The sequence below is a fragment of the Pimephales promelas genome, chromosome 7 (genome assembly GCF_988280905.1).
Source record: "Pimephales promelas chromosome 7, fPimPro1.hap1.1, whole genome shotgun sequence".
NCBI classification, from domain to species: Eukaryota; Metazoa; Chordata; class Actinopteri; order Cypriniformes; family Leuciscidae; genus Pimephales; species Pimephales promelas.
The window spans coordinates 34981326-35007175 of NC_142775.1; the positions used below are offsets into that span (position 1 = coordinate 34981326).

The 25850-nt window shown below is 36.9% G+C and overlaps 2 protein-coding genes and 2 long non-coding RNA genes across 6 annotated transcripts in view; 2 read left to right on the forward strand and 2 right to left on the reverse strand.

Moving 5' to 3' along the window:
- On the forward strand, positions 1-12811 carry LOC120487183 (uncharacterized). The gene is made up of 3 exons (XR_005624393.2): positions 1-395; positions 1476-1612; positions 12686-12811. It is a non-coding gene; the product is annotated as an uncharacterized LOC120487183 (long non-coding RNA).
- dnajc10 (DnaJ heat shock protein family (Hsp40) member C10) lies at positions 7338-21987 on the reverse strand. Of its 3 annotated transcripts, none has more exons than XM_039683419.2 (23): positions 21871-21987; positions 20891-21175; positions 20644-20809; positions 20469-20519; positions 19781-19863; positions 19544-19675; positions 19371-19464; positions 18888-18965; positions 18758-18801; positions 18505-18636; positions 18021-18110; positions 17672-17782; positions 17093-17207; positions 15317-15444; positions 13730-13846; positions 13003-13104; positions 12757-12912; positions 11222-11355; positions 11085-11138; positions 10679-10826; positions 8605-8727; positions 8397-8504; positions 7338-8157 (listed from the first exon to the last, which is right to left on the reverse strand). In XM_039683419.2, exons 2-23 carry the CDS (start codon positions 21086-21088, stop codon positions 8146-8148), a joined length of 2376 nt encoding a protein of 791 aa, XP_039539353.2. In that variant the 5' UTR covers positions 21089-21175; positions 21871-21987; the 3' UTR covers positions 7338-8145. The 3 variants fall into 3 exon arrangements, with proteins under 3 accessions (XP_039539353.2, XP_039539354.2, XP_088989509.1); XM_039683420.2 differs by having other exon boundaries at positions 20891-21161; positions 21871-21972; XM_089133383.1 differs by lacking the exon at positions 21871-21987 and adding an exon at positions 21559-21798.
- LOC120487185 (uncharacterized) overlaps positions 13038-25850 on the forward strand; it is a 13853-nt gene continuing 1040 nt past the window's right edge. Inside the window, exons 1-2 of the long non-coding RNA XR_005624395.2 lie at positions 13038-13164; positions 24409-24477. This is a non-coding gene — a long non-coding RNA (uncharacterized LOC120487185). The remainder of the gene's footprint in view (positions 13165-24408; positions 24478-25850) is intronic.
- Positions 24922-25850, reverse strand: part of LOC120487182 (spermine oxidase) — a 4321-nt gene continuing 3392 nt past the window's right edge. The window contains exon 3 of the mRNA XM_039683426.2: positions 24922-25567. Coding sequence (XP_039539360.2) covers positions 25448-25567 — 120 coding nt within the window. The 3' untranslated portion in view covers positions 24922-25447. The remainder of the gene's footprint in view (positions 25568-25850) is intronic.

Sequence of the window (25850 nt, forward strand, 5' to 3'; positions counted from 1 at the left end):
AGTGACTGAGCAATAACCTTTCTCAAACAAGGCAACAGTTATGCTTATACATAATTTGGGCTTTTACAGCAGAGGAAACTCTTATTTTATATTCAACACATTTCAGGACTCAGTATCCCCCCATAACATATTTGTCAGAAATTGACGGCACAAAGTAGTCTCAATCGAATCTGTCTTCAAACCACTCAAAAACAATTACTTTCGTGCCCTGACAGAAGAGGTTAATTTTATAAATGTTACAAATGTTCCAACTTTTGTTCAACACTGCCAGAAATTTCTGAAGACATTTCAAAAATCAGGCAAAAGAAAACGTCAGCTGTCACTGAAGGTTCAGGTCCTTATGATTATTTCACCTGCTGTGAGCTGTGAGAGTTAGCAACAGAACACAGACTTTGGTAAGTTTTGTTAAGTTTTTAATAGTAATTTGCTTTAATTTTCTGTTATGAACTTACAACGTCATCACACAATTAGTACGTTTGGGATTTTTTTTTTTTTTAGATACTTTTAGATATTGAGAAATTTTACCTCTAAAAGTTAGCTAGGATGCTAAAAATCTATCTGTCTAACGTTAGGCTACATATGAACTCAAAGCTAGTGGCTATTAGCTTTTTTTTTTTTTAAACGATGTCTCATTCAGACTTCTTTTTTCAATAGGACAAACATCAACACCACACTCTGGTTAGCATGTGGCTCAGTTATACCCATAGACTGTAAAAAAGGTTATAACCTGCTAGTCAAAGTTTGAACTTCAGCGAGATAAAAAGCAGATAATATTCATAATTATTGAATATTTTGTTACTTTTAGTTCATGGCCACCTGCAGATGAATTGTAATTATATCATGGGAAAGAAAACTGGGCTTGTCAACGTCATGTCATGGGATATATATTAAACATGGTAAATGTATACATAGCTGAGAGGACTGCACTCTATTTGGTGTAAAAGCATGATAAAATTAGCCAGACTCTTTAATAAACAAACACACAAAGATATGGGTATGTGCAGGAATTCCAAATCTTTGGAAATCTGTGGAACTTTCTTTGGAGTTCTTATTCCATGTGGCCGTATAGATAACTGACCCAAAGCACTTTCACATGTGCCTGGTGCTCAGCTGTGTGATCGGCCTCGTTCTGATCACCCTTCTTTCGGGAACATGAACAGGGCTATTACACAATGCAGAGCAGTTGAAATCAAGCCTGTTGTTTCCAGTTAAGCATCAAAAGAAATCCGTGACACAGAATCAGTAACACTTACTGTATGTTATCATTTAAATTATGCACCGACACAGGTCTGTGTATATATGCGTGAGTCTGCTTCACAGGTGCAAAGTGGTGGATGATGAAGGGTTGTGTGAAGGCTAGAGATCCAGCTCAAATGCATTGCAGATGTCTGATTTAGTCTGCCTCACTGTTGCAGAACGGTAAAACATCTGTACTGCTCACATTTACGGCTTCTTTTCTTTGCCCTCTGCCACAGAAAAACAACTCTGCCTTTTAATGAGGCCAAAGACAAGTGGAGGCTTCCTGAGCCCCGTGTGGGCACTTACAGGAGAATATCAAAACGTGAACAGCATCTGTCTGGTGCGCGGACAGACTGCTAGTTAGTCTTAAAAGGTTAGTGCACACACAGATTAACATTTTTGGTATTATTTATTTACTCACCTTTGTGTTGTTCCAAACCTCTTTGACTTTATTGCTTCCTTTTTCATACAAATGCGAGGATTTCTAGCTTTATGGTGGACACAAATGCACCAAAACTACTACTCAAAATGTATAATTTTGTGGAATAGAAGAAAAAAGTCATCAGGTTTGGAACAGCATGCAGATAAGTAAATCAAAGTAAATAAGATAAATTATTACGTAAGCGTATTGCATTCACTTGAGGAAACAAAATCTACTCTGTTTTTCTGAATTAACGAGTTAATTATATCAGAATTTTTCATGGAAAAAAGTTTTTGCTCTGAATTTCTGAGTTTTTGAGATGATCAAGTCATTAATTCAGAAAAACACCAAAAAAAAAAAAAAAAAAATCCATGAAAAATTATCTTGTAATTCTGAGATAATTAACTTATTAATTCAGAAAAACAGAGCAAAAACTTTTTTCCATGAAAAATTATCTCGTAATTCTGAGATAATTAACTCATTAATTCAGAAAAACAGAGTAGATTTTTTTCTTTAAGGGAATGCAATACGCTTCCATAAATTATTATACAATTTTATAAAAATAAAACCTGTAGGCCTACATATATACAATGTTATATTATTTTTTATTAATCTGATTAATATAAATAAATATATACTCTATATATAATATATTAATTAATATTAATCCAATTAATAAAAAATAACATTACTAGAAATAAGAAATTATATATAAACATATATGTATGTATTTAAATATGTAATAGGATTTATAAATATTTAAAAACCTTGTGAGCCTTAAAGGTATACTTCATCCAAAAATGAAAATTCTGTCAGTAATTGCTCACCCTCATGTTGTTCCAACCCCGTAAGACTTGTTCATCTTCAGAAAACAAATTAAGATTTGATAAACTTAAGGTTGAGCCAATGTAGTCACTTATCTTACCGATGTTTTTACTAACTTTCTTGGCCGGCAGATATCAATTGCAATAGAAGCCTATGGAGGAGTGAGACAGCTCTCAGATTTAATCAAACATATGAACGAAAGTCTTATAGGGTTGGAACAACATGAGGGTGAGTAATTAATGACAGAATTTTCATTTTTGGGTGAACTAACCCTTTACAACCTTATGAAGTCAAATGTGAATTTAAATCATCATTCACTGATAACCATCCTCTAGTAAAGGGGTCTAACTCCCATGTCGAAAGGACTTTGTCATGGTTCCTGCGGCAGTGATTCTCTTCACACTAGATTCCCTCGGAGCACCGCATTCTCCAAAAACAGAGCTATAATGCATTGTCTTGTGAACTTTGTGTACTAATTGATTTATTACTTGAAAAGATGCATTTTTCCTCTCAAGGGAAAAGTCAATGCTAATTGCTCAAATACAACCTGCCGTGAGGTTTTGAGGACTGCATACGCTCACAGACGAATCCGTTATGATAAGATCTTTGCAATGATAAGTAGCCACATGCTGTTTTTGGATGTTCTCTAAAGCCAATCAGACGTACCGTAGAGCTGTTCACAAAGCCCCAATTATCACGTTTACATTGTCTGTCTGGACAAATAGTTGCTTTACATGTTGGGCATTTTATTTACCTTATCATTAGCACCAAAGACTTCTTCACATCAAACAGAAGACACACACACACACACAAACACACACACAATTATTGGGTATATACCTGCACTGTAAAAAAATATTGTTTACTTAAAAAATAAAGTGACCTGGTTGCCTTAAAATTTTAAGTTGATTGAACTGGAAAATGTGAGTTAATACAATGAAGGAGATTGATTTAATCATCAGAAACTCAGAATAATAAGTTATCTGAACTAAATAAATTATTTAAGTTGATTTGACAAAAGAAAAAATGTTGTGATAACAAATCTTGAAAATATTTTTTTACAGTGTGGTATATATTAGGTGTATACACGGTTTCACAGACAAGATTTAAGCCTAGTTCCAGGCTAAAATCCATGTTTGAACTGTCTTATATTCTATTGTTTTGTCACAAGATGCAATCTAGTAATCTTTTTTTTCTAAGGGACGATTAAACAAGCTAAACTTAAATGTCCCCTGACCCCTGGCTTAATCTAAGCCCAGTGAATACAGGCCTTCTAGAGTTATTGTTTGTTTCCCAATGTTTTAAAATGTTTTATAAAATTTTAGCTTGTGGATCAGTGACAAATAAGAATGTCAAAGATATTTTAAAAAATGTAAACGCATGCACCATATTTGGAAGTAATTTAACAGTCAAGTAATGTATTAAATATGACTGATAAAATATTTTCCTTACACTTTGACACTTTATTACTTCACATCTTAACTACAAAGCATTTTAAGGTAAAAAAATATTATGAATTTATGAATATATTATGAAAACCTGAACTAAATCTTTTTGTAAAAAAATAAGAATAATACGTTTTAAAATATTTACAATCGTTTTAGGAAATAAGGTCAGATTACTGTCAAAGTTTTTGAGTATTTTTTTTTTTTATCTGAAAAAAATCAGTTTAAAATCTGAAAAAATGAAGTTACACCCCCTAGACATTTTTACTTTAAAATATCACTAAATATTAAAATTACTTTTAATTCAAGCATTATTACCATAAAAGAGGTGGATTCATGTCCTTGCCTGTGTGAATTTTCAGGATACCGTAACTTAATAGATGCAATAAATGAATAAAAATACGTATGAATGTAAATCAAGTCATCAACATCTACACGACTTTCCCCTTGTCAGTATCTGCATCTGAATTTATAGTCATCAGGGAGCTTTATAGTTGTTTTAGTTGAGTTGTCCACCTGATGGAGAAAAATCATTACACTTGTCACTTGGGCTTCATAAAGCCGTAACCTCGATGTGTGCGAATGTAAACTGCAGCAAAATAAAAGACTTTAAATAAAAGAAAGTATTATTTTGGTGTGATATTTGAATTAAAAAAGTATTAAATTATAATCATGTTATAAATTTCACAACACATTTTTATGATTGTCCAAAATGACGTCGGTTTTTAAAAGCATATAGTGTGTGTTTTCCGTGAACTCTAGTGTTCCTCTCGTTAAAAACCACATTGTGGTTACAAGGTGCTACAACGCGCTGACGCCAGAACTGGGAAAAGCGCTGCCAGCTGAGAGAGCCTGTCCAGCGGCCCCAGGTGGGATTTTTCCACCTCGGAATGAAAGAAAATAAACACGTAGCGATCCCGCAGGGTCGCCCAGTTTCCCGGGAATCACCAGGGCAACCGCAGCTCTGGGAACACTGCCTCACCTGGGCAGGACGTTCACACGCTTCCCATGATTCCTTTCCAATGTTCTCTAATGGTCAAAATGACCTTGAACAATTATTACTGAACCTTGCTTTAATTTGGGGTGTGCTGCTTTTTTATGGGCTTCTCCCAACCCTGCGTGTTACCCATGATTTCATAAGCGCTGGATGGGACCCGTCGGTTAGGGGGGTACGGTGGGGTCAGGCAGCTGAGGGATTTTCTTCCAGCGCCCGCATGCGAGAGGCCCGTGCGAGCTTTCATCCAAGGTAAGCAGCGTGTGTCGCTGGTGTCCGCGCGGGGGTGAGCACTGTTCCAGCGCCCATGCCAGGACACACACTGCGCACTAGGATGGGAGCTCCTCACTGACAAGGGGAAGAAAAGAGTTTGATGTGTTGCCACAGCCCCTGGACATTTCATCCCAACATCTGGCGCCAAGCCCTTTGCTCAAGTCCTTTCTCTTCTCCCATGCTAAAATGGAGGAAGTTCGGATGAACTTAGCGCGGAGGCGGCGAAACGCAGTCGCACGTGTGTCCCTGTAGAGATGGAAGAACAAACAGAGAGGTGCCGTTTTGAAGCTCTATAATACCTGGACAGAAATAACCCTTAGCATTCCCATTCCTTGAACAGCGCACGACCATGTTTGCTCTTGCTCAGGGCGACTACCGTGAGCTAATAGCAAAGCTAAAAAAGAAAGTCTTCAGTCTCTAATTTATCAGGCACTGACGAAACATCTACTACAATATAATGAATTATTTGTAACTTTGCTTAATATTTTTCATCAGATTACTTGGGTAATTTTGTCAATGTCAACTTTAAACATTCTACTAACTATGAGTAACCTTGCAAATATGTCAACTAGTCAGTATATAATTAGTAGATTGTCTGCTTAAAGGAGTAGTTCACTTTAAAAAAAACTTTTGCTGATAATTTACTCACTCCCATGTCATCCAAGTCATTCTTTTTTCAGTTGAAAAGAAATTCAGGTTTTTGATAAACTTTCCAGCATTTTTCTCCATATAATGGACTTCAATGGGAACCAAACGGTTCAAGGTCCAAAAGACACTTTCAGTGCAAACTGTTCAAAGGGCTTTAAACGATTCCAGACGATGAATAAGGGTCTTATCAAGTGAAACGATTGCTCATTTAAAAAAATAAAAAACAAAAGTTTAAGTTTTATAAGCTCAAATGCTCGCCTTGCTCTGTTCTGTGATGTGCGTTCGTGACTCTCCTATTCAAACTCGTTAATCAAAATGAGCAAATCTTTTTTCATGTCATTTGAAGAAGATTTGTGCTTAAAGCCCTTTGAACAGTTAGCACTGAAACTCTCATTTGGACCTTGAACCGTTTGGTTACCAGTAAAGTCCATTATATGGAGAAAAATCCTGGAATGTTTTCATCAAAAACCTTAATTTCTTTTCGACTGAAGAAGGAAAGACACGGACATCTTGGATGACATGGGGGTGAGTAAATCATCAGCAAAAGTGAATTTATTTTTAAAAGTGAACTACTCCTTTAATATCTGCCAACACTTTATTTTTACGATCCCAACTTACAGTTATTATATTTGTGAATACTACTGACCATAAATAACTTTGCAACTAAATGTCAACTATCATCAGTCAGAGTGTCTGCTTAATATCTACCAACACTTTATTGTGATGCTCCCCCAACAGACATTCTGCTGACTAGAAGTAACTATGCAAGTAAATGTCAACTTTTTCTACAAACCATAATCCAACAGTCTCTAGTAATACTCTACTGTTGACATGTAATTGCACTTACTTATAATTACTAGAATGTCTAAAGTGGATTATTAAAAAGTAAGACCATGAAAAAATAGATTTTTGGCCCAATTATGCTGTAGGTGCAACATGTTGTACCAGCAGACCATGCTAACCAGCCAAACCTTGAACCTGGTGCTCATTCATATCTTAATCAACCATTTACAGAAATATATGTCAAAAGAAGGGGGGTAAAGCCTATATAATTCAAAGAGTTGGGAATGGTTATAAAAACATTACATTACTGGTAATGCAATGTTTGTACACATACAACTTAAAGTAATCTTTAGAAATTTGGGACAATATTTAACCATTTCTCAGCAAATATTAGAAATGAAGAGTTCAGATGCAAAAGCCTCTAAGTGACATTTGAAATTTTCTTCTAGAATGATCATTTTTATCAAGCTCGTATATTTAAGTTCAGTAATTTCACTTTAAATTGCAAGATTGCAATTTAAAGTGAAATTACTGAACTTAAATATACAAGCTTGATAAAAATGATCATTCTAGAAGAAAATTTCAAATGGCATTTAGAGGCTTTTGCATCTGAACTCTTAAAATATAGTTAATATGTTCTCTACCGAATTTGTTTAATTAAACCCCATATATTGAAAGACAACATTGTAACTCATTGAACTATTACAAAAACAGGGCATTGTGTCATGTTTAATAAGCTGTTTCTACAAAACAATGGTGAATATCCCTCAGAATAAATGCAAAAATTCAATTTAAAAGGCCTTTGAGAACTTGATGTTAAATCAGTGCCTCCTAGTGGTCACCTGGAGAACATTCACACCTTTATTACAGAAATATCAGTAAACGAAGTTAAAAAACAAAACAAAAAACAGGGTGGAGGTGTTTTTCTATAAAGAGTCTCTTCAATTTATATAGCTGCTAGAAACTAAAATGGTTAAAAGAACAATTAAAAAAGAACATATCTATCGCCAGTGTAGTATTAGGCTTTCTACAATAATTTGGTTTAACAACAAACTCCATGATAGTTCCAGAAGCACATTAAAATAAGTCTTCTAAAATTGTTCAGAAATACCAAGTAAAATACAACTCTCTTAAAATTCTTCACATTTTACACTGTTTAATCACATAAATCCAATTGAAAACGGAGCAGCTGTGAGAAAATACAGACATAAATACAGTCTCTGTAAGGAAATGAAGACACTTTTTGACATTCATAGATTACAGAGGATCATAAATTGCACTGTGGTAACCTCTCATTGAATCAGTAACACATTTAGAGGTGCATTTTGAACTCTGATTCCCCCCTCGAACCCTTCTCTGAGGCAGTCGAGGTGAGGCCGCTCCTTTCTACAGTCCATTTGGCAGTCAAAAAACTCAAACAAATCTCTTGCGCTCATCAAAGTGAGTTCATGAGTGTGCGTTTTCTTCCATCACTCTCACCATGCCACATACAGCAGCTGTGGATCACAAGATGTGTCCTATAGTTCGTCCTGTAGGGAAGGAAATGATGCTATGAATTAAAACGTTGACTTTTGGGCTGCGCGATTAATTGTACGTTCTTTTGAAATATGATTCTGGCTTTAATAAAATAATAATAATGAACTGGATTGTCAACACATTTTCTCAGATTCAACATTTTAATTTAACAGTTTCATATAAACCGTGTTTTATTATTCAGTTCGGATTCCTAAACCAAAAGTAGTGAGAGCCAATAGGAGCCGTATCTTACTTTAAGTTTGGAGGACTTTCCCTGTGCTAGTTGCTGGAGTCTCTGTCGGAGAACGTCTGCGATGACGGTGGCGTCTTTGCTGTTAATATGCTCTCCTTCATGATCTCGCTACAAGAGTTTGGGACACAAAGATAGAGAGGTTTGAGTAGGTACAGAAATAACCCAGAGAGCACCTGGAACAATACGATGGCCAGCGCTTGTGCCGTACCCGAGTGGTGCCTATGTGGGGGTAGAATCGGACAGTGGGGTAAGCCTTGATCCCAGCGCTCTGGCAGGTCTGGTAGTGCGCCTGGCAGTCCACTTTACCAGCTCGCACGGTTCCCTTCATCATCTGCAGACGGGAGGAATAGATGACTGATGTGTTGAATTATTCACGATCAGAGCACCTGCACTGATTGAAGTTAGTCAAGAGCCAGTGCTGCATTTTTTAATTACAATAGCACATTTTACTGCATTTTAAAGGGACACTCCACCCATTTAGCTGTGTAAATTGAATGCGGCTTTTCGCCCCAAGACCAAACAAGCCCAATCTTATCTGTTTTCGGCCGCCCCGAACTAGCACTGCCCTTGGCCAAGGCCGCTTTTGGAACAACAACTCGCCGCAAGAGCCGCTCTTGCGTTACTTGCCCGACTCCCTAGGACACCTGGTGATTGTTGACTTTGTCTGGGACATGATCAAGGTTTTCTCCATGGCAACTTGCTGTGTATCGCTTTGACAATCCTGCGGACTTGAGGCACTTGAATGGTCGTGCAACACTCTTATTTTCCCATGAGACGAGAGAAATCTGCTATTTACCTTTTTCACTTCCTCCTACAATGACGCAAAAATCGTCATTTTACGTCATTGTAGGAGGAAGTGTAATTTCTGTAAAGACTACAAACACTAGATCTCACCCTTTCCCACCTGCCCATAGGGGGTTGGGCCTAATGCGCTAACAGACCTATCACAGATCAGTGCCAGTGCGTCTGATTTCATCGGCAGAAACTTTTTTTAAAATATGGACGAAGCTGAACTGGCGGACGGATGCATTATGGAGGATTGGGATTATACATATTGTCAGCCATCTTTTTTGGAAGCTAAACTAGCAGGCTCTTGTTCTGTGGAGAAAGCCGAGTAGTAACTTTAGGGGTTACCGTCCTCTTTTTCCCGGACTTGTCCGGCTGTCGATGTCCGGGATTCAGCTTTTGCTTTCTGCAGTTGACATGCATTGTTTACATTTACAGCTTTTGTTTCAATCCAACTGAATTCATTCCGATTGGTGAATGTGAATGTAGTGTTTACATGAACGCTAAAAAAGTGATCGGTTTATTTGCGGTTTTTAACATTGTTAAGAAAATTCCCGCTCCTCTGTGAGAGATACGAGACCGGTGTGTCTCACAGGCGTCGCTCATCAGTAATCACGCCACCGGCCTCGCATCGTTCTCCACACGGCCCTCACTCGTCCTGCTCGCCACAGTAACGCAATAACCGAATCCCGGACATTTTGGGCGATCTCGAAACACATTTTCGGGCAGACTCATCATGGAGACTCACTAGTAGTAACATTAGCCTAGACTTGTTGTTTAACTACTGCGCTCTGTAGGCGTGGCCTCCTAGGGCAGCGAAGCAAGTGCATTCTGGGAGTTGTTGTCTTTCATCCACATAAGCCAAAAATACATTTTCTGTCTTTTCTCAGTCTAGAAATACAGATTCATCTTTCCAGAGGTGGAATGACCCTTTAAATGTTAATTTTGAGTGAAAAGTCTAAACTGAATCGGCCTTTTGCTTTAATGACTGCAGCACTGGAGCTAACATGAACAAAACCTGATGATCACGTTCTCCAGCAGGATCTGAGAACGACCCAAAGACAATCTTGAGATTACACAGATAAACAAAACTACAAAATAAGTGCAAACTCGGTTTAGGAAGTATATTCCCTTTAGTGATTAAAAAAAAAAAAAAACCCAGCCAACCATGTGGTGAATTTTACAATATTACAAACTTTGTCTATTTTTCAAATACTTTTTGCTTCAAATTAAAGACAAAGGTACAAGACGTGTACTTCAATCCCATGAAGCACTGCAAATGACAGTTAAAAATGGAAAATAAAATGTTTGTGTGTGTATAAACTTTGTCAAGCTTTAATCTTTCTTTAAAAACACAAGTATGAAGTTACAATTTATATGTTAAGTTTTTAGAGTTTAATTGTGAAAAGGAAAGCATAATATTTTAAATATGATTCTCACTTTGCGAGGAGGGTAAATGACGTTCTACATCAGATGTTTCCACAAATTAGTCTTACCCTGGCGAGAACTTCAAACTCAGGGGCAAACTGCTGGCATGGCCCACACCATGGGGCGTAGAAATCCAACACCCAGTGATCCTTCCCTCCCAAAACCTTTCTCTTAAAGTCCTCAGGGGACAGATCCACTGAGGCACGAGGCAGCGAGCTACAGACAGAAGACACCAGGGGTTTGAGGTTACGTAATATAGCTCTGCCTACATAGACAGCATCCTAACAGATGGAACCAAAAGTGACTGGTTTGAAACTCTATAGTTAGGCAGCAACTTTAATTCAGTTTTACGTTGTACTGAAATTATTTAATCAAGTCTCTCGCATGCTTACCAAAAACTATTAATCAAATAGGATAAGCTGATTAAAACGCTGGCGAATTTATGGATATTTAGTGAGAATGAATCCGGCTCACCTCAAAGCCCAAGACTTGAGTGAAAAGGCATCCCGGTGCCATCCATTGTAGCTCCTGTTAACAATGGGAGAGAAATGCAGAACTTGTTGAACTGAGGTGTAATTGTATATGAGGTTGGGAATGTAAAGTACACTCACTGGTACTGGTCCCTGCGGTTGCTGTTTTGAGGGAACAGGCGGATCTCTGGGTAACCTCGGACACTTTCGCTCTGGCAGAACGAGTGGTATCTCTGGCAGTCGACTGATCCCACGTTTACAGTCCCTCTCAGCATCTAGAACAGGCACAGCAACAGGGTAGTTATGATCATGACATTTTTGCAAGCAATTAATTCTCAAATGACTTATAAATTGCTTGTCTTTTTTTATTCACGTAAAGTGTATTCTTAAAATGGATACACCTTAAGCCCCTTGCACATTGAGTCCGAAATTCACGTCCGAAATTTTCACACATTAAAACGTAAATACGACCTCACGTTTTGTCAATGACGCTAGCACACTGCCTCCGAAACTTTCGTCCGTCATAAAAAAAAAAATCGAAACGCGTTTGATTTTCTGCGTTTTTCGCATCCATAGCAAGCAGTTTGAACGATGTTTTGACAATTCAGAGCCACTGAATCACAAATACGAAAAAACGCACAGAAAAATTTCGGACTCAGTGTGCAATGACCTTTAAAGTCACACAAAACTCTAGCGTAATATTTAAAATGACTACTTTTGAGGTTTTGCAAAACAAATATTGCACAGGTTAAAATTACATGAGTAATATTTAAAATACTAAATATTATATACAATTAAATTCTTAAATTAAATATTAACTGTGACGGCGCGTGCTCTTCCATCCTCATGCCGTTTGCGTCTTGAAGTCCTTATTGTTGCTTTCTGTCTCGTCTCCGTCTTATTTAATTATTCTTACTTTAATAAATGTTATTCTTTTGAGAATATATCCAACGTGTTGTCTCTTCGTGGTCACGGCTTGCGAGCCGGCCGTGACAATGAAATATCTTAATTAAAGAAAAAGAAAAAATGTTTAAGCCAATTTGACTTCTAAGATTTTTAAATCCAGTACACTACTATCCAAACAAATGGAGTGCTGTAATACAATCAAGGGGTGCTTCAAATATAATCAATAATAATGTATTCAGGGGTGTGCATACTTATACAGTTAGGTTATATTAAGTTTTTATTTGATCTTTTTTTTCTCTGAAATGTCACTTTGGTTTTCAGTATTACAATATAGCAATAATATTAATGAGCATGTTTTAATTGGCATTTGATATTAAGTATAATAGTATAGTTAATAATAGTAAACTAGACTTCATGTGAACATTCAGAATTTTAAGATAAGTGCTTTTAAACTTCAGATGAAGGAAGACCTTTTAGTTTTTGTTTGTATGTTCAATTTGAATTACCTTTTGGACAAAATCTCAAATTCTTTACACAGATAGTTACACAAATGAGTGAAAGTGCATCCAGAATCCTTAATTTATTTCATGGCATTTCTAGTATTTGCATGTAATTTTGTGAAAATGTCAAAAATAAATTGCAAGTGCACAATGATTGTGGTTATCACAAATCGCGATTAAATCAAACATTTGTGTACAGGTGCTTTAAAGGGCTGTCACATCAAGATCATAGTCAATCAAACTGGCAGTGCTATAAATGAGGGCAGATACCCGTGCCATTCTCCTCCACTCAGGCATCAGGGCCTGGCAAGGGCCACACCACGGCGCGTAGAAATCCACCATCCATGTCACTGAGGACTTGCGTCTCTTAACCAGCTCTTGGAATGACTCTGGGGTCAAAGTCACCACAGCAGGGTTCACAAGGTCCTGCAATAGACACAGTCTATTTCATCTAAACAGAATGAATGTATGAATTATGAATGGGAGTATGAAGTGTGATCGTAATCTGTCTCTCACCTCTATGAACTCCAGGATGCCGTCCGCAGAGTGATGGCCCTCATACTCATGAATGCTGGACTTGTTGAAGATTACAGTTGTTGGATATGCATGAATGTTGTACTGAAGAAGAGAAAGATGGAAGAGATGAGAACCGGCTGTCACCTGAACCTTCATGCTCAGGTAAGGCATATTTATATACAATAAAAAGGTCTAAAATATTCATAAATTAAATATAAAATATGTCAAAGGCAATGCAAGGCAGGAATATCTCTGTCAGAGCAGGGAGATAGTGAGTGTTTGAAACTGGTTCAAAAATATAACAAGTACAACAATTATAATAAAATGTGAATAGCTTATTATTATTAATTAATAATTACGTACTAATATAACCAATAAAAATAACAATGATAATATGAAATTAGTATAAGTTGTTAAATATCTTTGCAATTTTACCATATAAGAAACATTATTCATTATAAAATGTTTTGCAATTTAGTTGTACAGAAATGACACACTTCACTTTTAAGCAATATGAAGAGAAAGTCAAATACTGTGGTTTCCTGTGGCAAAGATTCAGAAGGTTTTACGATGATCTGTTAACTAAGACAGGAAGCCAATGAGAATATCAATCCATAATAAGTATGCTCTGCAGGAAACCACATTATTATGCTAGAAATACTGAGCCATCGTGCCCAATCAACAGTCAAATTCTGCAACGTTTGAGCGAAGGCGAGTATCTCGGTACCGTGTTGCAGAGCCTCTCGTGCACGGTACAGTCTAGAGTCCCAAACTTCATCTGTCCAACGAGCTGGATGGAGGCTTTTCTCAACTCAGGGAGAAGAGCTCGACATGGCGGACACCACTGTAGGACAGAAAAATTACGCATAATGAAGAATCTATATTTCAAACACAAATCCTAATGATGCTTTTAATGTGTGAATTTCACACTGTCAGTAATGTTCTCTGTGCTTGCCTCCGCTAATCATATCCACCCTACTGAGTTTGATGTATCATGGACGTTACCATGGTAATGTAAGCAGAGGTGGAAGTAACGAATTACAACTACTCAGATTACTGTAATTAAGTCGTTTTTTCGTGTACTTGTACTTTTATGAGTAAATTTTTTAGTCTGTAATTTTTCTTGTACTTGAGTACAAATTAAGTTAAGTAATGTACTTCACTACTTTAAAAATCCCATTAATTACAAAGTACTTGTACAATTTGAATTCAACAATTATTCAAATCTTTGACCAGCATTTGGGTATCCAATGGAAATAACTGATCGTGGGCGGGCCAATAAAAACCCTTTGGAGCGGGAAAAAAGCCCGGTTTCTGGAGAGCTATATTCGTCCTCACACGTCCTTCAGTTTGTATTTTAGTGTTATCAAAGAACTTTGCCGTAATGGACATGGACATTCGAGACACTGAATTCATTGAAAATTCCGAAGAAATACCAGATGACGAGTGCCCATGACCCCACATGGAGGAGTTGTTGTTATACAGAGGAAGGAAAGGAGACGTTTTTATAGAAACTTAGTTTCTGCAGTGATATGTGATAGTTCAGTTGTTGTTGTTTTTTAAAGTTGGGTAGACCTCACGATAATTTTTCTAAAAACATCACTTGAAACATGAGCTTCAGCGTTACTCAGGTGACAAGCACATATACCGTAATAAAGATTTAGCATTGTAAAGTTAGATTAAAAAGTTATATTGTATGTCATTGTCAACACATTGTTTTATTAATATTGAATCCGTGTTTTAAGCTTAGAATGAAGAGTTTAATAATGACTCTTTCATAAAAACAGTATCTTGCCGGCCATGACCCACTGGCATAACAGTGTAACTGCACTGATCGTCAGTCTGTCTAGATGGCACATTTGTGTCAGTGCTAAATGCTGATAACTTTTGAAACTTTTGAAATACTCGTAGGGTACTTTTAGAAATCTTTATTGTAAAAAAAAAAGAAGTTTATAAATAAAATAACCCAATAAGCTTATTTATTTTGCATTATAATTCATTAATAATAATAATCATATTAGACCATTTTTATAACTTGGTTTCCATAAAAGTAAATAAATATCACAGGCTAAAAGTAATTAGTAACTAGTACTTGAGTAGTTTTTGAGAGGGGTACTTTGTACTCTTACTTAAGTACATTTCTAACACCAGTACTTTTGCTTGTAATCGAGTATTATTTTAGCAACTACTTGTACTTGTACTCGAGTAAAAAATTTTAGTACTCTTTCCACCTCTGAATGTAAGTATGTGCTTGGCAGACAATCATTAGTGTTCAGATGGAGGCTTCAGCAGAGGTTTAGATGTAATAACTCACAGGAGCGAAGAAATCAACCAGCCAGGGCTCCTTCTCGTGGCTGGGGAAGTTCTCAGGCCTGAGGGTGGTGACGTGGGCATTCACGCTCTCTTTTGCAAAGGCCACAACGTTGTAAAGGGCATCCTTACCTGGAGATTTAACACAAAGTACAAATCGCAAACATTTTAGACCAAGACCAAACTCAATTTTGCCAATTTGGATGAAAGTTTAAAGGTTTCAACCCTCTGATACAGGAAATCTTTAAAAGACATTTTTAGCCATTCAGGGAGTGTAGTTACATCCAAACCAAATGACCTTTACTAACTATATGACTGTTTGCATTTGGGGGTTAGCATTGTTTTATAAAGAAATTAATACTTTCATTAATTACATATTACATATTAAAAGTAATTTAAAGTAATTAAATACTCAAAATACAAACAAAGAGATTAAGAGTTATTATATTTTTGTTTTAATGTACAAGTAAGCATTGGAATATTTGGTAACTTTATTTTAAGGTGACATATGGCGCTTTTCCACTGCATGGTACGGTACCACTCAGTTCGGCTCGGCTCACATATGGCGCATTTCCACTGTATGGTATGGTACGGCTCGATTTAAATGGTACCTGGTCTGTTGAGGTTTCAAGCGTACCATACCAGTGCTAAAATGTGATGTGAAACACTGCAGATCACTGATTGGGCAGACAGAATCGTCACTACCAGCGTCATTGTATTAGCGATGCGAGAAACCAAACCCGCTAGATTTAAATAGCCAGTAACAGCCACCACTGTAGCGACTGCTTTTAAACTAATCCCACCCACTTAAAAGCGGTACTAACTGCCGTGGTAAAGTAACCGAGCTAAAGCAAACCGAGCCGCACCACGCAGTGGAAAAGCGAAGCGAGCCGAACCGTGCCGCGCCGAAACATACTGAGCGGTACCAGCAGTGGAAAAGCATCATAAGTTACACATTACTACATGTACTGTACTAATGGTGCATTCTATTATTCATCCGTCTCGGAGATCCGAATCGGACGACAGACGTTGCCTAGCAACACGCCCCCTTTCCTTGGATTTCTCCTCTCGGACGTCGGACAACTGTGAGGACACCGAGCAAGAATTCCGTTTCGGAATTCAAAATGGCTGCGCCCTGTGACTTGTAAGAATGAATTGTTTTCATTGTTTTTGAACCGCTTTGGTATTTTAAATGACGATTATAATCACTCGTATTGCTGCGTCCCCTGTAGGTATGGGAATCGGTTGTTGTGAGTGCAATTACTAACGTTGCTAGCGTTGCTAACAGAAGATTAACATGAAAATCTATAAATAAAGTGAACATTTTCAAGTTCAAATGGCTGCGTTTTGATAAGGTGTAGTCATAATATTTTAATTTTAATGTAAGTGCCTGGTACTCGGCCAGTGCTACCATTATTACAACAGCTTTCTCCGACTCAGACAAGCAAAACATAATAGAACGCTTGAAGCGTGGACGTGACGTCAAATCCGAGGTCCGAGTCGGTTCGTTGGGTATAATAGAACGCACCATTACTATAGTAATAATAGAAAATTATGCATGACAAGTAAATAAACCCAAAACATAACTCTATGATAAGTAGTATATAGTTAAGTAACATTACTCAGTACTTATTTGAGTAAGTGCAATGTAACTACAGTATGTCACCTTAAAATAAAGTGTAACCCAATATTTATTTGGATAATTAATGCATCAAAGGGCTAAAAAAACACTTGTTTTTTGTTATTTAGAACCAGAATATTAAGTCTTACTAAAACTCACCATGGTAAATCTCAAAATCATGAATTCCAACACCTTTAAAAACTGCCACACAGGGCTTCTGTATATACAGGGAAGCACACAGCTCTGAATCTGAGACGCAGTCCACCTTCCCCACCTGTGCAAACAGATGAACGCAATGAATCCGACACAACAGTACCATAAACCAGAACTCATATGAACTATGTACTGCATAAAACAACAGTAAAAAAGGCAATTTACTCGCTTTCATGTTGTTCTAAAACTGTACAATTTTATGCCTCAAAATATTGATGAAAGCACCATTCAAATTACCATATAGTAGTCCATAGGACTTGTTAAAAGTCAAACAATAGGAGTCATGTGAGACTGAATTTTAGCTTCAAAACACTAAGATTATATTGCCCATTAGTCATACAAACTACTTTTATGATGCTTTTTGGATCCTTTTTGGTCCCTCTTAAAAATTACTTTTTTTGTGTTTCATGGACTAAAGTCAGTCATACGGGTTTGAAACAACATGAGAAGAAGAAATATTTACATTTTTTAAGTTAACTCAAAATAAAATCAAGAATGTCAAGAAAGAAAAAAAAAATCAATAACCTGTATGTTAGAGTCCTTAAGAAGAGCTTTTAGTTTTTTATACTCATGTGTTGCCAAATTGTTTTGTCCAAAGGAGAAACTGATGAGCCATCGATGATGAGCCAATTTGTGCTGAAATGACAAAATCAGAAAAAAACCCTGATCATTAGTAGGGTATCTTTCATGATATTTCCAAAAAGATGCACATAATTATGCCACGCAATCATATTTCATCCAGCGCATCAGTTACTGTGTAAACAGTGATATTGCAGGTAGTTCAGGGTGCGGTACAGGACTACGCTCAGTTCAGTGCAAACAAACTCTTTTTCTACAGCTGCTCATATGATCTTCAAGTCACTTGCACTCTTACCTCAAAGCTGTTCCTTGTAAGAATCTCCAGGTCAGGCAGATGCTGCAACACTTGTGCATATATATCTCTAGTATCCAAACTCTGGATAAACTGCAAAGTTAAAAAAAAAATCAAAATGAAAACCAGACCATCAGATTACAAGTACTACAACTGGACAGGATGCAATATTTAGGGTATGTTTACACAACAATGTAGTAAAAACGAAAAAATGTTTGAAAAGTTTACACGAATCCACAAAAACGACTAAACCTCACTGAATACACGTGCGCATGGCGTGATCATTTGCACAAATTTGCATTTTTGTAGTTTACACAGACAATAATGGTGGTGTTGTTTTCAAAAACGTGCACTTTGGAACCCGTTTTCATTTTCAGATTCCCAAAAATGTTATTGTCGTGTTAATGAATGGCCAAAAAGCAAAAAATTTTTCTGTTTTTAGTTGAAAAGTGTCATGTAAACACCCCCTTAGAAAGAAGTTCCTTGCCAATACGCTGCCTTTCTGAGCAAGGGAGCTGCCAGGGGGGAAGAGGGCCGTTGTGCTAGTGGTGACCTCAAAGCTCTCACACAAATCTGCCTGTTTGGAGCAATCCATCCATCCGACATTGACCAGGCCGTCCTGCAGAGAGAAACATGTTCATTCATGCTCACGAGACAATAACATACTTTATTAAATGGTTTGTTTACAATATTTGATACTTGAATTGAATCTGGTTAAACACGATCAGCTCAACGCTTACCAACATTCCAGCTAGCTTCCGCCTTGTCTGAGGTTCCAGACAATCTATGAAAAGAAAAAGTGTAATTTTAGTGATATTTTAAGAAAATATCAGTATTTCTAGCATTAAAAAGGTTTAGTAGCTGTCTCACCACCAGTGTCTGCACAGAAAGTTATCAACCAGCCGATTCTTTCAGCAAACGCCCGCTCAATCTCATTGGAAATGTTCCCTGTATGAAAATCCATTTTACATAAAAATCAGTACAGGCAGTTTAACATAACATACTATATAAACTTAATGTTATATTAATACTTTACAACAATATATTTCACATTACTATAATGAATAAGAGTTTTTTTTTTTGCATTACTGTAACAGGAATTGGGAGGAAACATGCTTAAATTTTCATAAAAAAATAATTGTACAAAAGAGACGAGACGCACAACATTCAACCCGAAAATATAAATATACAATGGTCTTATAACCATTGCAATGACTCCGAAGTATTCACTTAAGGTAAAAAAAAAAAATGCATAGTGCTGCTTTAATGGAACAAAGACCTCTTATTGGTCACTTTCTCATGTCATGACCCCTTAATAATAATAATAATAATATAAATATAAAAAAGGAAGACCTTGCCATAATTCCGTCACTTTGCTCTCCACAAACTGCATTGCAAATTTGGTGAGGCTTGATTTTGTTCTGTCGCCATAGTATTTCTCTGGATTCTGTTGGCATGATTACATTTTTATTTTAGATTATAAACATCTCATGTATTACACACTGATAGAGACCGAATGTCCTCACCCTTCCCGTTCTGAACACATAGAGGCTGGGGTAGCTGCTGATGCCTTTGCTACGGCACAACATGCCATTATCACCGCAGTTCACGGCAGCGATCCGAATCACACCGTCCATTTCCTTTGCAAACTCCCGCCACTGTGGAGTGTGTTCACTTGTCAGTCAAATAAACTACAAGGCCTAGAACAATTGTGAAATGCTCTGAGGAGGAAGTGATTAAGAGGAGAAAATAAAGTTACGCACCGTGGGGGCAAGCTCGTGACAGTGCGAGCAGCGTGGGAAATAGAAATTCACAAACCAGACCTCTCCAGAGTTTACAGCTGCATCTGTGGAAAGACAAAACTGGTTTCACAGCACTGCCATTTGCAAAAACAGGTTAGGTCTCTATTTGTATACCACAAGATCAGCTGAAAAGATATGGAGGGAGATAAAAGACCTAACAAGAAATTGTCCCCAAATTTAAAATAAAAAACTAATTCTGTATAAAGAAAACAGTCTATTTTTAGCCTTTTCTATATTATTTTCTTGATTGGTATTTTAAACATAATACCTTTCCAATTCAAAATCATTAATACAATTTGAAATTTACATTTTAACAGCATATAATTTGTGCTAAATTAAAATTTTCTGTAAAACATTAGTGATCTCTAGAAACTAATGACAAACACCATTCACAATAATGAAAATTGCACAAATAAAAATATAAAGTAAATGTCTAGATGCATAACTAGGAAATGTCATGAAAATATTGTCACACTGCAGACATTCTTAATTTTCTTTAAAAATATAATAGATTTTTTTATCTTTTGATTTTTGGGATGAAATATGGATAACCTGGACATTTTTTCAAGAGATTCAGTCCAGCACACAGACGCTTTTTCCATTTGCCTTGAATACCGCATAATCAGCGTGATTTAAGATGATCACTTACCAAAGTCCCCTCTGTCTAGTGTAGTAATTTCTGGATCATCATCATAAATTCCTGAAAAACACAACTTTGTGGTTTTTCTCCAATATAGAGACAAGTATGGCATATCTTCTTACACATTTACTTATGTATTATGAAATGACATCTGCATAGAACATAACGTGGAGAACTAAATTACCAAAATCATATCTGTAATAGTTCCAGCTTTCATATCTTCCTCCCTGCTGTTCATCTTGCAGGCCCTTCTCTCCATACTTGTCATATTTCTTCCTCAAGTCCTCGTCCTTCAACACCTCATAGGCACGATTGATCTTCAAGAAATTGTCGTGGGCCGTTTCATCGTTCTAAAAAGACAATAGCAGCGTTCTCAGAGTGTCACGAGAAAGGAGGACACAGTCTTGAAATGCCATAATAAAGCTACTCACAGGGTTTTTATCTGGATGCATTGTGAGAGCAAGCTTTTTGAAAGCCTGCCGAATCTCACGTGTACTGGCCTCTCTTGAGATACCCAACAGTTTGTAGTAATCTTCATCAGAGGAAATGGAAACAAAAAGCCACACTGCAATGAAGGCAAACAGCAACGATTTCCTAGAAGGTCTCAAATGATTTGGGAATGACTCCATTGTTGAAAGTTGTTGATCTGGATCTTCAGCGTTTCAAGGTTGGAGAACTGCTTACAGGAGTGTGATGATCATCCTGAATTGATACACCTTGTAAGTGAGAGTGAAGTAGGAAGAGAAAGAAAAGAGATCTCAAATGAACACGTACCCTAGGTGTTTACAGAGGGCGGAGCAACTTTCTCATGCCATCTGAAATAATTTACATCACTCTAAACATTCTTTTTATATATATATATATATATATATATAAATACCATTACGTCATTATTAAATAATATATCGATCTCAATTATCAGTACTATATTAATAAAAGGCAGTTCAACGTATACTACAATGCTAACTTGTTTACAACTTAATAATACATATACTTACAGTGGTCGTGAAACAAAATTAATAAATATATAAAACGTACATTACAAACATAACATTTTAATCGCCGTTGACTGAAACCCGTTATAATAACGTTAACTTACAATCAGTATCGGAGTGTCTAGTGATTAGCTCTGGTTAACGTTCGGTGTGCAAAGCTAAAGCTGCAAAACTACTATGAGACTAGTCGGTGTAGTTTAACAGTTCACATTTAGATTCATACTTAAATGGTTTTAATTCATTTTTGTGTGTTGGTGAATGGTGATGTGAGATTGCAGAAGCGGTTAGATCATCAGCAGGCTAATTAATTTACAGCATTCCAGTACAAAACTTTTGATCAAAAGCCACAAGTGACTCCTCGAGATAAATGTGAGTAACAGCACGAGTATTCCGATACAATGAGTATATTGTCTCACCTATTCTTAAATGCTATTTATTACTCCACCAGTTCTGGTTCTGACTAATGCATGATCTTATTCGCCGAAACACCGGTGTGACTGTAACAGTGTGAAGCAAGCGGCCAAAAAGAAAACAGCAACCCCGGAAGTACGTAATTTTTCAAAATAAAAGATGTGCTCAACATCAGAATCAGCAAGAGCTTTATTGCCAAGTGTGCTTGCACACAGGGATTTTTTAAAGCACACATACAAATACAACAACAAGAAACATAGTTGGCTAATAAAAAATAAGAGCAAAATCTAAAAGTATCAGACACCATGGGCGAGGCTAGCCCCTTTTTAGGGGTGCTTCAGCACCCCTAAAAAGGAGCTCAGCACCCCTAAAACTGGAGCAAGAAATGTTGTTATTCTAAAAATTTTGTTCGTCTTTGACACGGTTAAATAATGTCCAAAACATACTCAGTAGTTTGTGGTTTAAAATGAAATGAAAATGAAAACATTTCTCGTCTTCTAACGTTACTTCTTGTACCTGCACCGCTCAGCACGGCCGTCATCCAGCGCGAAACACACGCAGAGTTATGAGAATCCAGGCCGTTAGGTAGCTTTGTGAATCAACTGAGACGCTCCAGAGCTGTGTCTCACACTTTTTTCCTTTCAGTTCTTCCGATTCCGAAACCATATCGGTGAGTACTGGAGTCAGTATCCTGAATCACCATGGTACACCTATAATAAGTGTTTATTTTCGGACTGTTTTAGTCTAGCGGGTTGCCGCCGCTGTGGAGTAACGTTAACGTTAGTGGAGTGGCAATCGGGAGAGTCGGGAGTTTCCCGGTGAGCCGGTAGTTTTTCGAGGCCGCGAGGGCCGGTCTGATAAAATTTATACATTGCACGTTCGCCATGCGCCCAAACGAGGGGAAGAAAAAAAAATTTTTTTTTTTTGTTTTTTTTTTTGCGTTTTCGATAACGGAGCGTATTTGCATTAAGTGCCTGTCTTTCTAGTAAACAGATGCACGTCACGGAGTACTAGTAGGTCGTAGGGCGTGAGTGAAGTGCTTTAAAGCACTTTTAGTTCGAATCTGCCTTTTGCCGAACTCTCTTCTCCCTTTTCCCAACACATATGAGATGTAAAATGTATAACCTAACATAATGGGCTCTAGTGTTATATTTTGCCAACAAACTAAAATCGAATCCATGATATGGCTTTGTGCCTATATAAAACAGCACAAGACTTCAAGGATAGGCATCCAATTTTGATGGGTGATTTAAAGAAAAGTGTGCATTTTGCTCACGCGATCAGCATGGTTATATCTGGTATTTTCTCCTAAATAAAAGCTTAAGGGTTTATTTCTTGCAAGTGAAGAAATATGACAAAAGTATTTTAATTTTCCTATACTGTAATGTTGACTAAAATATACTTTTGAAATATTCATTTTCACATATAGTACATTTATAGGCTATATGGATTTTACATCATAGGAATAATTATATAAATCATTATTACATTATTATAATAATTGTTTGGGATCAAAACACCATTGATTATGTAATGTAGAGACTCAACTAAAAAGATGTTTGAGCCCTCTTTATTGTCCTGGTACAAATCAATGCTTTTTCTTTGTTCAACGAGCAGTTCATGGGTTGAAGCTCTTAATTTTGATCTCTCAAAGAGCAAGAGATTGATGCATTTAACCTTAAAATGTAAAAAAATTTCTAGCGGGGGAGCATGCCCCCGAACCCCCCTAGAGGAACAGAGTCCACCCAACATAGTTTTACAAATTTGTTAATATCTTTACGGTTGCCTTTTTTTTTTTACTGCTGGCTGGGGAACTACCGATGAAAATTAGCTCTACTCGGGTACATTTTCATTGTTCTAATGTTGATTAATGTGTACATTAATGTGTACACTGTCCCCCCTTACAAATAAATAAATAAATAAAATGAAGAGAGAGAGAGGGAGCGTATATGGGTGTAAAATCTGGGTGGTGGCAGTGGGGCTCATTGGGTGCTCAGCACCCCTAAAGCTCTGACCCTAGAATCGCCCCTGTCAGACACAATCAGGTTTAGTCATAATAAGATTATGAATATTACAATATTACAAATAAATATCAACCGAGTTTACAAAAACATTGTACTAAGCAGCAGGGTATGGCACTTTGTCATTTTGCCTTGGGAGGCATTTAACTGTTTAAGAGGGAAATGGCCTGTGGGAAGAAGCCATTCCTGTGCCCAGTGATCTGAATCACCATCCAGACGGCAACAGTTCAAACAGGTGGTGTTCAGGGGGAGTGAAGTCTGATGATTTTACCTGCCCTTTCTCACTCTGGAAGAGGGGGACCAATAATCCTCAGCAGTCCGGACTGTCTGTTGTAGTCTCCGTAGGTCTGATTTTGGTAGCTAACCCAAACCATACCATACTTATAGAAGTGCATAGAACAGACTCAATGATGGCTGTGCATTCGAGTGCTTTCACACCATTACAAATGGCTGTTCTCTAAATACCCTATTTGAGGGTATAGGGTGATTTCGGATGTAGCCAATGTGATTGTCTCACTTCAGGTCCTGAGAGATGGTGGTTTCCAGGAACCCGAATGTCTCCACTACTTCCACAGTGTGCTAGTCATGATGGTGAGTGGGGTTAATGCTGCAGTGTTTCTCACAACCATCTCCACAGTTTAGAGCATGTTCAGCTCAAGGTTATTACTTGAAATTAGTTTTGTAGACCACTATAAACTGTGCCTATGTGTACATTTTACAATAAATAAAATCAGAATGGGTCATTTGGAGTGGATAGTTTAGGAAAAAAATTAAATATCCCAGGATGCACCTTATGAAATTGGTTGAGAGAATTAATACAATTTAAACCCCAGAGCTGGAATCTCAAATACAAGGCAACATTTTTTTTAAAAGAACCTTTATTGATCACTGCATATTCCCTAATCATCATGTGTGGTATTTCAGTTTTGATGACTAATATTATTCTAAACAATAATAAATAAAAGGGTAGATATTAATAATAAGAAATAAGTAGGAACTAACAATGGTATATTATTTTAAATGATCAAACATGGATATTCCCAGTGAAATAAATTATTTAAGGCACTGTGGCATTGCAGAAGTCCACCATATTGCATATTGACCAAACAAAAATAAAAAAATAAAAACTTTTGAGGCAATTTTAAAACAATTCAAGTGCAAATTTCCAGGATAATGCTGCATATCACTCGAGAGCACTGTATTTGTGCTGCAGTATGTGAAGTATTTTTAAATAATCTTTAAATATTACAGTGTTTACTTTAATTAAATTTTAGAAAATATTATTTAACATTGTTTGGCATGTGGGAAAGAATATTTCTCCATCAGTATTACACACAAAACATGTTGTAGTTTATCAATTAACCAGACAGAGATATGCTTGGTTCAGAGATCACTTGGATATAGGATCCGCTGTTTATCAGGCAGCCTATGGGTCGTTTGAACACAAGACTTGTGTAAGTCTGTGGGGTGTAAGAGCAAGTCTATAAAATGTTATGCAACTCATAAAATGTAATCTTCATGAAATGCTAATGTATGTTGCCCTCTCTTTGGTACTGTATGTTCAATCGGCGTAATAGCTTATGAGTCGTTCTGCTTCTCTGACGCCTGTGAGGTACGCTCCATGGGTCGTGGTGTAGAAGTTCACATGTGTAGCTTCACCAGCAAACAACACCTGAAGGTGCTTCAAAAACAGAGAGAGAAAAAATGTGTTATAACTTCATCACTTCTTAATTTTGGAAAATGCGATCTGCCTCCTATCTTTTACACTATTGCAATTGACAGCAAAATATGTGGATATGAGCATTGTTAGTGTTAACTAAAGCTATAAAAATATTTTCCCTTATTTACTTGTAACTGAAATAAAGTTAAAATAAAATAAAATATATATGTTAGAATAGTAAAATAACACCGGCAGATACATAACAGTTTGTTTGTAATAATAATGGTTATGAAAAACGTATACT

Coding starts and splice junctions, on each gene's coding strand:
- dnajc10 (XM_039683419.2), bottom strand. CDS start 21,088: ATGGAGTCATTCCCAAATCATTTGAGACCTTCTAGGAAATCGTTGCTG. Junction 18,637..18,757: donor GGAAGCTAGCTGGAATGTTG/GTAAGCGTTGAG, acceptor TTCTCTCTGCAG/GACGGCCTGGTCAATGTCGG. Junction 13,847..15,316: donor TGGTTGATTTCTTCGCTCCT/GTGAGTTATTAC, acceptor TCTGTCCTACAG/TGGTGTCCGCCATGTCGAGC.